Source organism: Colletotrichum graminicola (genome assembly GCF_000149035.1).
Source record: "Colletotrichum graminicola M1.001 genomic scaffold supercont1.12, whole genome shotgun sequence".
Classification (NCBI taxonomy): domain Eukaryota; kingdom Fungi; phylum Ascomycota; class Sordariomycetes; order Glomerellales; family Glomerellaceae; genus Colletotrichum; species Colletotrichum graminicola.
Window position 1 is genome coordinate 687194 of NW_007361016.1, and position 12167 is coordinate 699360.

The window sequence follows — 12167 nt, forward strand, 5'->3', positions numbered from 1 at the left end:
GTGTCGAATCCCCTAAACACACACTTGCGGATAGGTGTTCGTCACCTCGAAGAAGACAAAACCGCGGAGAGACGCTATTACCGAACAATTGAGAATCAAGAATCGAGAATAGGAAGAAGGGAAAGCGAAAAATGTGAGGAAGGCAGGGCTGAAAGAGTGAGAAAAGAAAGCCACCAGTAACCCCCGGCTTGTACTACAGTGTGGGTACCTAGGTAGATATGAGAATAAGACAGAGCAAACTGAAAGACAAGGACGAGGGGCTATGGCTGGCATCTTTTCGTTGGTCGGGTCGGTTTGCTGACGGGGGGGCGGGCGCGATGGTGTCGGTGTCGTTGGTGCTGCGAGACAGTTCAGCTGGAGACACCGGGCCATTGTTGGTATTGGAGAGCTGGGCCGACTTACACACACTACGCAACCCACACAACCATCTCCTGGATGTCGACATGCAAGGATTGGGCGCTCTGCGCTACGCCAACTGCAGAAAGCCACACGCCAAGGCCACACCTCGCAGAGAAATGTGTGTGGAGAGAAGGATTTACCCGCTAGCAACCACGTACGCTCCTCATTCTCCCTTCTCCCAGCTGGCTCATGAGGAAATTGGCCACGGCGAGGCGCTGACGATTGCCTCGAGGAGGTTAGCCATGCTTCTACAGCTTTGCTAGCATGCAGTGCTGAGGGTTCAAGGGAACACACACAGCCCAGGTTTACGAATCCCCAGAAAGTTCGACTCAAGGTTTCTTTCATCATCCATCCTCACCTCTCTCTTGCCTCGCAACGCAAAAGGTGCAGCCTGCCATTCCTAATCCTTATTGTCAGGAACTTAGTAAGCTGCTACACAACGGCAGCAGCAAGTGCTGAGATGCAACCATACCAAAGATGGTAGGTAATGTGCTCCGCCACCGGGTTGTGGCGATGCCAAACCAGCAGCAAGAGGCAGGCCTAACAAGACGGGCTGACCTTTCGTTACCCATCCATCACAGTACCTATGTTGCCGGGCACCTTGTCCACCACAAGACAAGTGGAATCACGACCACTGGTGTGCAGCTGTAGGCGAGGAGCGCTTCAAAGGAGAGAAGTGACACCACTACCTACCTAGGGAGTAACCTACATACATGACTAGGTATCAAGGTACGGATACTCGCTCACTCGTGGCAAGGCTGGAGATAAGTGGGGGTCCCAAATCGCCCTAGCCCCGCCGTCAGCAAATAAGCACCATCGGCACAGCCGTGATGCTATTAATTGAAACAAAGGACACCCGCCCCCTGCATATGCAAACGCAGAGGAGGTCTACATAGTACACTATACGGATACCGGTACACAACGTGACTACCTAGAGGCAGACAGCAGAGAAGAAGTCATAAAAGGGCTAGCGTTACGCCGCTAATGTCATGCGGCCGATATCGGACTGAGTGGGTGATACCAATCCTTCTTCCGAAGCTGTTCATCTTACTTTGCACTGTCGTCTCAAAACATGTGTAGAGACTTTAGTGTACGAAGCAACGACAGTCAATGCCCGCCAACTCTGTTCAGGAATAGAGATGAACCTAACCTACTAGTAGGTACCTAGCCCAACTAGGTATCCCATCAATAAGGCCCCATCTCCACTTATTTCTCCGCACCACACTCACGTGATAAGAGTCCATGATTACCTAACTTACAGCGTGGCTCTTCAAAGAGAGAGAAACTGCTAGTACCTCTGGCATACGCAAAAATATGCGTAAATAGAAGTACTGTACATACTCCGACCTTTGCGAGGTAATAATTGGTGCCCACTGTGGAGATGGGGGCCTTATCGCCCCTGATGGATAGCCTCTGCCCCTCCCATAATCACCACTGGCACAAAGTCCCATCTAAACCCGCTCTAGCCGCCCCTCCCTTTGCTGCCTGCCTGCCGATCCGACCCACACACCCCGGCCGGCTCTGGCTCTGGCTAATCCTATGCCATGCCATCTCCAAACCCCCAAGTTCCAACAACCGCGCTTACTGACTGGGCGACTCGCTCGCCTCTTGGTTACACTTCACACGACGAACGACGGCATTGGCTATTCGCGGTCCCCCCCGGTCCTTCCAGCCCCATCAATCGTGAACTTCCAACGGCCCAAACTGTCCTTTATCCAAAGTCTTTTCCCCGTTACTTCCCTGCACTACGCATGTGCATGCTAGGAGACGAAGAGGCTCAACCAACACCCTGACGCCAATAATAACTTCCGAGGGAGGCTTCATGTTTTGACGATAAGCCAAGGTTGCAGGCGAAAGCAACATAGGATGGCCAAAGCACGCAGTACTAGGGGGTGCCGACCTAAACGAATCTCTTACTTCGTGTATGTAGGTAATGTATAGTCGAGAACGGTTCGTTTGTCTTTCGAATTGATGTGGGAGATTACATCTCCATCCGTAGTATTACTTTCCGCGTCGTAAAGACGAATTATGTACCAGAATAGTCTACGGTTTTTGTAGCATAACCCAACGCTGGACACCCAAAAAGGGGAAGAAAATACAAACAAGACATCGGCGGCGTTCCCATTCATACAGAACAGATCCGATGTGTACGCTTCGTTCGCGGCGTGTGCATACATCCTTAGGCGCAGCAATGGCCCTCGCAGCCAGATGTTGGACTGTCGTAATCTGTCCGCTTCCAAAGAGCAAAGGAAACAGGTTCTTGTATCTCGTCCCTCCGTTATGCAAAAGTCATCTGGATCTCCTTCTCCTTACCAAAGTCGTCATCATCGTCAATATCTGCCCACGGGTTTGGTACTCCCATGCTGGGCGCCGTCTGAGCCGATTTCATCTCCGGCCGACCAGGGAGGTCATCTTTCGGGGGAGGCCGAGGCGCCGGCGGCGGGTCGTGAAACGAGGTATCGAATGTCATCTCGACCTCCTCGAGCGGGGACGGCGCTGCGTGGTACGGCGACACGGCTCTTTGCGTCGGTGAGAACATCTGGCTCGAGTGGAACGTCGGTGTCCGCTCCGGCGTGTGAGAATACGAGCCAGTGGTCTCGTACGAGGCACGACCCGGTACGGCGCACGCGCTCTTTGTTTCACGTAGGGCGTCCCGCGGATTCAGCGACGAATTGGACGAGCTCAAGTCAAGCTTCATCGGCGGAAGCGTAGACTTCAGCTCCTTCACCTCGAAGTCCTTGGGGTCATCTTTCGTCGATGTGTCCTTCTCCCTTGCTAGCTCCGCCCGCATGGCCTCCACGTCGAACAACACTCCATGATTATTGCCCTCCTGATCTTCTGTCCTCGGGTTCGGCTTGCTTCCGTCCTTGGTCGAGTCTTCGTAAATCTCCCACTTCTCTTTATCCGCCTTCTTCCCCCGCCCGAAGATGGAAAATCTACTCTTCTTCTTCTGCCCTTCCCTTTCGAGTTCCTTGCGGGCTTCTTCAATCTCGTTGATGAGCTCACGTTGGCGCTCCTGGTGGTTGTCCGGGTCTGGGTCTTCAATCTCGCTAAACTCGTCGCTCTCCACAAGCCATCCGCATTCTCGAAGGAGACGCGGCATAGCCTTTCGATATTCCATGTGGCCTTTGACGAACTCCGTCACGTCAAAATTCTCAATCCAAGGAAGGTCTTCGATGGGGGCCAGGCCGGCTACTCTACGAGGGCCACCGCCGGTCAGTCGGAAGAGGTAAGCTAGAATCCAGTCGTTACTGCTGTATCCGTTCACAAATCTCCCTGGGACAACAGTGCGTGCTCGCAAGTACTCGTCCTTTTTGATGATAAGGGGCGATCCGAATAGGTAGACGTCCTGCACCACACCGTACGCCCCCTTTCGGGCCAGCTCCAGGAGGCAGGAGAAAATCACCCGCGATCCGAGTGAGTATCCAACAAGGGTGACCGGGCGTGTTCCCAAGTTCCTATCAATCAAAGAGTCTGCCAGGATCAGACCGGCGGCCCAAGCCCTGTCCTGGGACACACTCCATGGATTGTCAATCAAGTACGCCAGCTTCGTTAGAACGACTGGCAATGACAGGGCGGCCATCAAACTTGTCAGGATGGTGCTTGCCAACACTTGCTGAAGACCTTGGGTAAGAGCCTGCAGTTGTTAGATACGCCAGGCAAAGGACAGGGAACTGTTTGACTTACCTCTGTCGCAAGAATGTTGATGGTGTCACCCATACTTCTCAACATTTCGGGCTCCCAATGAACCGAGTATATATCACCCATGATGGGATCCACAGTGCTGAACGGCAAGCGGACGTCATCCACCTTGCCCGTCATCCATCCGGCCACTGTCACTACAAGATGGACCCGCTTGTTATTGTGTAGCGGACGATACTCGAACGTCTTGACGGCTCCCGTTCGCCTGTCCGCGGCTCGAACACCGATGACACCGCCAGAAGCTGCTGCGCTGGACGTAATGATCGCAGCTCCGCCGACTCCTCCCAGAAACGTTGACGTTCCGGTCACTCCAATGGTGGTGAATCCTGCCGCCAAACCAGCACCGATGACAGGAGCAAGCAGACCAGCCGACAAGCCGATGACCAGGCCGCCGCCGACTGTAGCTAGACCCATCATCATATAACGTTTCCTAAGAGCTTGTTTTCTCCTAAGCTCCATATGTTCGTCCTCGTTCCAGTTTTCCTTTTCAGCCGCCTGCTGCATTTCCAGAGCATCCGTGACCTTCTTTTCAAATTTCCTAACATCCAACCATTCAATGCCAAGACTCTTGCCGACTCGCTCCAACAGTATTCTAGACCGACAATCATACACAGAGTCGGCAATCAAGAGCAGGAAGAGATCGCACAGCACGGTCCATCGCAAGTCAATGTCAATCTTGTCAGAGGTGACCATCTGGGCCGGAGTCTTGACGGGTGGTAGCTCCTCTCCCTCGTGAATTTCGTATGGCGGGGGCGCCTCGGCGGCAATTTCGTCATGAGAAAGGGCCGGCGAGGGAGGCGGGAGCGAATTTGGCGACGAGCAGGAACCCGAGTTCGGGGGCGCATCCTCAGCCATGGGATTTTTGACTCGTGCATTAGCCATCAATATTGGCGTCAAGTCGGAGGGCACGACGCCGTGGTCGCTCAGCTGCTCAACCATGATCTGCTCCGCGGAGCTAATGTCCATGTGCGAGTACAGGCGGACCATCATCTTCTGTCCCCACATCTTTGTTGATTCGGCGGACATGTTGACCTCTTTCTTCGTAGACCTCGTGTGTTCGACACTCTCGGCCGCTTTGACCATGTTGTGGATCTCCAGCCTTGTTAGTCCCACGTAGGCGACTCTCTGCCCTTCGGTGAGCAGGTCCTTGGTCGCCTGCATCTGGGAAACGGCATCACGTGCCTCGCTGTCGTCCTCGCCAATGCCTGTGCCCTTAACTTCTTTGAAGAGGTACTGGGTATTGTCGTCCATGCTCGTCGCTGATTCCACATCGTCGTCCATGACTACCCGGGTATATCCTTTCCCTGCGCCTCCGAGCCCACCGTAACCGTACTTTTCCTCCTCTTCTTCGGCGGTATACTCCTTTGCGACCAACCTATTGTCATCGTCATAAATGTCATAGGGCGCATATGATGGCATCGTTTGCCATTCATCATCCTCCTTGTCATCTTCCTCCTTTTTATTCGACGTCAGCTGCTGGTGCGAAAATTCTGATATAAGCCCGTTGCTAGCTGTGCTCATGTCTCTGTGGTGGTCGTGGGCCTTTGGGGGTGTTGGCTCGGCTCCCTTGAGTCCTGGCTCATCTGCCTTGTCAACCAGTTTCACTGGAGATTCTGGCCGCTCCTCTCTCAGCTTAACAGTAGGTGGTGATAGCTGTGGCTTCATCTCATCTGACTGGTTTGCCTCAGTGTTGACTGTGGCACTCTTGTCTTTGCCTGCGTTCTCTTCCGTCGACTTCTCTTCCACTATCGACTGCTTGTCCGCCGTATGCATTTCGGTGGCTGGCTCTGGTGATTGGCCGGCCTCCTCCCCCATTTTCCCTACGTTACTTAGGGCACCATGAGCTTTGTTCTCTTTTTTACTGGAACTTGTCGGCAACGGCTTGTCCTTCATGTCTCCCTTGTCCAGGTTGGACGTCACAGGGGTCGACGGGGCGTTAGAGTTGACTCCCGAGGCAGCGGCAGTAGCGAGCTGCTCGGACTGTGCATCTTTGAAGTCATCATCGTCGCTCTCTGACAAGGCATCATTCTCAACTGATGGTTTGTCTTCAGCCGCCTTTGTTTCTTCGGTATCGTCCACCTTCCTTTCCTCTCGTGGTGGCGCGTCCACGGGCTGCTGCAGGCCGGGATGGACGTCAGTCGTCTGATCGGTCTCTTCGGGCGGTGGGGGTATGTATCGTCTGATGGGCAGGCCGAAATCGTCAAACTCGGGCTTCTCGATTGTCATAACCGTGGTTGCAGAAGGTTGCTGTGTTGCAGGTACATCCGGTGCATGTGTACCGTTCGGTAGCTTTTGGACCGCCTCAGTGTCGACGTTGGCGGCGGTGGTCGTTGGCGGTGAGGAATTGTTGGGGGTATCTGTGGTGGTAGACTCGCCGGAGCCCGCCATGATGAGATGTGATGTCGTACTTTACACAAGCATGCGAGCTGTCTGAACGTGATAGTATATATCCAGGCAGGGCAGGGCAAGAGGGAGGGGGTTGTTGCTTTTGTGTGGAGCGAATAGGTTGTTGGTCTTTGCTGGTCGAGGGGTGCGTAGGTAAGACGACGCGCAGTACCTCAGGCCAACTACCGACTCCGTAGAGTAGGTAAGTGGCTTAGCATTAGAATTGCTGTGGAATACCTATGTTTTCCCGGTGTACCGACGCGCGCATAAGCGAGCAACTTGCTGCAGTTAGACGTGCTGAGGTTATCGAGTCTCTGACTGCAAGCACATTCGACAAGTAGGCGGCAGGACGGGCAGGGAATGGAGAAAGGGAGACTTCCACGTGTTTGTTGTCTGGCAGAATGAAGTACGCCGTTAGTGAAATTTGACCGGTGAGTGAAAGGAGAAATGGCCCCTCCCTCTCCCCCATGACGATCCGCTAGAGTGCAATTTCCTGTGGGGCCGACCGGCACAGCGCACCACACCACTCTCACGCGCTTTGCCTCACCACCGCGCGCTGAAGAGAGCCGGCTATGCGGCTCGGAGGGCCAGTGAGGAAACGATGGTCCAATGACAGAATCGGACTATCTACATGAATTTCTTGCAGCGCAGAAGGACTGTGCTCACTTGCAGCAGCTGTAAATTACATAGCAGGCATGTAGGTGTATGCCGCCAACACCACGACAGTGATTGTTTCAGTGACTGAGAGCTCTGACCTCTGTCCAGCCTTGCTACAGCCCTAGAAGGATGACTTCTCTGGCAGACTGACGACATTCTTCGAACGTTTCCATGGGCAGCCCTGGCTCCATTTCGTCCGGCTTGTTCCGCAGAACTTTATCTGTTTTCAAGACAACGGCAAATGGCAATGCAGCGTAGTAACCCGTTGTGCCCGTTGATAGGACCCCATCTGCGTGTCTGGGAAAGCAAGGACTTGCTTGGTACGAGTACCTACGCATTGAAGCCGACCAATGGGCCAATCTGCAGTTCATGAGAAATTCCAGGGCAAGTCGTGAGACGAATCAGAAACACACTCACCCCAAAGGGACCTCCTCCGAGTATTGGGGTGGCAAGAATATCCCATTAATTGGTATCGAATAGCTTTTGTTGTGCTTACATTCCAATCACAGTTCCCGAAACGCCTATGGTATGCTTTTCTCCAAGCCCTTACGAGCCTTCCGCTGCCTGCTCTGCCGGGGCTTCGCCCTGATTTGTTGGCGTGCCCGACGCCGCGCCGCCAGGCTGGTTCTTGTGACGTCTTCTGCGCTTCTTCTTCGCCGGGCCTTCGCCCTCACCCTCTCCTTCGCCCCCGCTTCCCGCCGGTTGCGACTCGCTCTTCGGTTTCGCACTGTCCTCTGTGATCTTCTTTGGCTTCTTGACCGCCAAAGGGTTCGGCCCCTTGGGGCCCTTCTTCTTGTGACTCTTCTTCTCCTGGGTTCCACTAGCGGGTACCTTTCCTTCCTTCCCGCTCTCGTGTCCTTCGTCATCCTCCCGTTTTCTCTTCTTCTCGGGCCTAATAAGCCCATCGCGGAATTTGCTCTTCTCTTCCTTGTTCCTGATTGCCAGACTCTCCGTCGCCATGGGTTCGAGAATCATGACCGACCGCTTAATGTAGATTTGCGGGACTCCGGGGATTTCGCGGAGCATGCGGCGCACATCGGCCGACTGACTTGCGACACAGTAGCGGTGTTTGTTGACCAGGTTTCCCTTCGGGTCGACGACGGCCTTCATGCAGTCCATTGTGCTCAGGGGCTCGGGGTAGTCCTCGGGCAAATGACCGCAACGTCTGCGCTCTAGCGTCTTTGCGAAGTCGATAATCTTGTTCATGTCGGGCTCGTTCTTGCGTAGGTACAGCTTACGGATTTCGCATTGTGTGATCACTGTGGAAGGTCAGTCGTCAGTTGGCAATCGCGACTTGAACGAAGTCTGAAGGATTGATATACTTGGCTTGACCTTGCCGTGCAATGTGCGCTCTAGCCCGGCGAGCAGGTCATATTTGAAATTATGGCAGTCAACCACCATCTCAGCGTCAACCAGGCATTGGTACGGTTCGCGGAATCCCCAGGTCAACGAGTACTGGTTCATCAACTTGCGATACTGCTTACTTCGTTTTCCACGCATCTTGGATCGGGCGGCTCAGTGGCGCCGTGCCGTAGTTTCAGGGAGGCTGAAGGCGGTGGGCTTGGTGTGTTTGCAAGGCGGTAGTGGAAACAACGTTTGCGTTGAAGTCGCGAAATTTCTCTCTCATGAAATTTGCGATAAGATAAGATAGTCGGGCCCATGAACGCCGATTTTACCCCACCATAACCACAAGCCAGACAGACACTACGATCAACGTCACTTCTAGATAACACTGGGATGTAGTTACTATTTAAGGAGGGAGATACCGTAAAATTTGACAGAGACTGGATTTGGATTGAATTTGCGTTTTCATTTCGCTTTGGCATCCCTAACGTCTTCACTGAAATCGACCGCCCGCAGAACGCCACATGTCGCCCAAAACGATGGCCACTGTCCAACCTGGACAGGGCATATACCTAGAAATTGCAGCATTGCCCCGTCAAGCCCGTCCCGTAAGTCTATTCTTTGGTGATACTTCTATGTTGATGTGTCAGTCTCATGTATCCTGCTTCCTTACGAGAGCGGCGACAACGCTGATGTCGTCAAGCTTGCCTAGTCGTTGTCAGTTCGGGGTTTCTTTCAGAATTCTCAAGCCAGCACGGCTTACCTCCCTCACTCGCCAGGCCCTCTTCAATAGCATGCTCCATAAATGGACTTTCCGCAAAGGGATCGGTTGCAATCTTCTTAGCGGCAGCCACTAGCTCCTCGGCAGCGAGCTTCATGCCTCCGTTTGCGCCGCCTGTCCGGTCGCCCTCGAGCTTATCTGTCACTCCCTCTCCATCCTCCCAACGTTGTATGCTGTTCTGAATACTGCTGACAATCTCATGTTCCCACAGATTGTCAATAACGCCGTCTGACATGGCAATAACTACATCCCCAACCTGGATGTCCACCACATCCATAACCGCATTCTTCTCCGGTGTATCGGGGCTGTTGGTACCAAGCTGACGCGGGCAATCGAACCAGTGCCACTGCTCCTTGGTTTTGTAGATAACCTTCTTATGCTTGGGCCGTAAAATCATAATCTGGGAGTCGCCGAGGTTGGTCACATAGACTTGAGGGACGTCTTCGCTATCGTCGACGGTCTTGTAGTGCAACTGCGCTCCGCTTGCCGTTGTCGTGCCTTGCCAATCGGGGTCCGATGTCGCTTTCAGGGTTTGCTCGTATGCCATCTGGAGGTACGCTATCGGATCGGGTTTGTAGACTTCTTGGGATCGTGGATTTGCGACATCTTGCTTCATAGCCGTAGCCCAGAAATGAAGGATCAAGCGCGACCAGAGACTGCTTTGGTCAGTTCCGCACAGCGAGAATTGATACAGGAACACGCTTACCCAGCATGCCCCCTTGGGCGTGTCGACCAAGCGCCAACGCCGTCGTTGGCGCAGATGAAGTTGTCACTGGCGAACACCGCGTCATCTCCATTCGTCTGCCCGAGGATGATCTCTCCGTTAACTCTGGCACGGCGGTCGCGGCTTCGGTGATGGGTGCTGAGCGGATCGGAGAAGGAGCCGGACGGCGGGGAAAGAAAGGGCGGCGGGAAAGGCCGCGGGGCTCGTTTCGCAAAGAGCGAGACTCCGGTCTCGAAGCGAAAAGGCTGCGCTCGTGGTTTCTCGCGGGAAGACTCTGCTCGCGCTGCCGTTGTCGATAGAGAGGCAGCCTGTGGTCGCAACTGCGCCGGCCATGGTGCGGTCCGAGGCACGGTCGGTGGCCGCGGTGTGAAGGGTGATGTCGCCAACAAGGGCCCAGGTAGCCTCCTCATTCCCACTGTGAGGCAGATCAGGCGCCTTTTGCGATGCAGGATCGCAGCGAGACGAAATGGTTGGGCCTGGAGCCGTTATCTTTGGCGTTGGAAAGGGTGCCACTGGGTGCTAGGCATGGGTATGGCATGGCCGGGGGTCGATGTGTTGGTTGGGGGCTCTCCGAACCGGGGGTTAAATTGGGGATACACGTGCGAAGCGTTTGGACAGCGCAATGGCGTCGGGCTGCAGAGTTGCAGCTGGACGGGACCTCCAGCAAGTGGGCTGGTACGTACCTATAAATTACTATGGAGCTCCGATGCTGCATCGTCATGCTACTAGTCTCTCATCTTAGGTAAGCCTAGCTAAAGCAGGTCATCCACCCATAGTAAGTAGTGCAGGTAGTTCCTTTCGCCAACAATTCCTTTCCTGTATCTCAAAGAAGGAGAGCTGGTTGAGACCCAGCTCGCATTGTCTTCAAGGCGAGGCGAGGCATACTGTCCGGGCAGTCCCCTTATTTTCTTTTTGACCGCACTTTGGGAGACAATTTCCTCGCCAGCATCACGGTTTGTACCATGAACTATGCCCGGCGAATAACGATAAACAACTAATAAGTTGGATGAAATTTCTGCTTGAATACTCTTGCAATTGAGCGGGTTGTCGATGGGACCAATAAGTGGCAATTACTGCAGCTCGACTGCAGAGATTGCCATTCATTCTGGAGTAACAAGCAAGCATAACCGACATTGACGGATCCTGCAGGCTTCTCAGAGGGGGGGTAAAGAAACCCCCCCCCTTGCAAATTGGCTTCTTTTTCTTCTCTGCTTTTGACCCATCGGCATTTCCAGCTAGGAACGTACCTCGACAAAGCGGATTCCCGGTATGCATAACCTGGACGCACACTTGCCGGGCCGATCGACAGCTGGGCCGCCTCGTATGGCCGCTTGTCTGCAGCCCTTGCGGCTATAACGGAGCAAAAACACACCAAGCCGTGGTGCAATATGGGTGGGTGTCTCTCTTCTGGAGCAGTTTGCGTCATCTCCAAACACTTCTTCATACACTTACTTCATTCGAACATACAGCCAGGAGATGCCATGCTGCCATGGAAGGGATAATGGTTATTTACAACACGCAATGTGATGGACGGTTGGCTGGCTTCTACAGCCCCGTTTTGACATGACCTCAAAGCTGAAAAAAGGAGGGGTTCTTTTGACATGACACGAGCTGCAAATGCATTTCTAGAGCCTCTCCATCCGCGCTGATCTTCAGATCATATCCTCTCGACAGCATGGATGGCAGGAAACGTAAGCCGGGCAGTTCGAATCATCGGTCTGCTTTTGAATAATTATCCGGTCTAGGGCTGCTTCTACTCTCAGGCCATTTTTTAACCTTAGTTCCAACGACGAGTCGTTGTTTCGTGAACAGATATACAGATACAAGGCGGTCCCTCGTGGTGTCGTACAGGTACACAACAGTGGCCATATACAGTGGGAAAAACCACCGTAAAACTACCACGCTCGGTATCCGTACTCAACACAATGTAAGGGTTGTTCCGTGAACCTCTCACCGTGACCGAGACATTGAATAATCAGCCAAATAGCTCAAATGCAACGTCTTGTGCTTAAGCTCGACACCTCAAGCCATACGGTTGAACTGACATATCGGTGCGCACCGCGCGAGAGTATCTATGGGCGAGGGTAGTGGTGTACCTACATAGTATGTCAAGCTGACGCCAGCTCAGCAGGGGTTATCCAGATTCCTTTAGGCATGGCGTAAGGGGGCTCACGC

At 53.6% G+C, this 12167-nt stretch overlaps 3 protein-coding genes across 3 annotated transcripts; all 3 read right to left on the reverse strand.

Moving 5' to 3' along the window:
- Positions 1–2677: 2677 nt before the first annotated feature.
- GLRG_03996 (uncharacterized protein) lies at positions 2678–6489 on the reverse strand (the record flags this gene model as incomplete). Its single annotated transcript, XM_008094681.1, has 2 exons — positions 2678–4036; positions 4087–6489. 2 exons carry the CDS (start codon positions 6487–6489, stop codon positions 2678–2680), a joined length of 3762 nt encoding a protein of 1253 aa, XP_008092872.1.
- A 1200-nt stretch (positions 6490–7689) lies between these two features.
- Positions 7690–8643, reverse strand: GLRG_03997 (uncharacterized protein; the record flags this gene model as incomplete). Its single annotated transcript, XM_008094682.1, has 2 exons — positions 7690–8402; positions 8466–8643. 2 exons carry the CDS (start codon positions 8641–8643, stop codon positions 7690–7692), a joined length of 891 nt encoding a protein of 296 aa, XP_008092873.1.
- Positions 8644–9139: 496 nt separating this feature from the next.
- GLRG_03998 (uncharacterized protein) lies at positions 9140–10402 on the reverse strand (the record flags this gene model as incomplete). Its single annotated transcript, XM_008094683.1, has 3 exons — positions 9140–9195; positions 9251–9924; positions 9975–10402. The coding sequence occupies 3 exons, from the start codon at positions 10400–10402 to the stop codon at positions 9140–9142; spliced, it is 1158 nt and encodes a 385-aa protein (XP_008092874.1).
- Positions 10403–12167: the final 1765 nt, after the last annotated feature.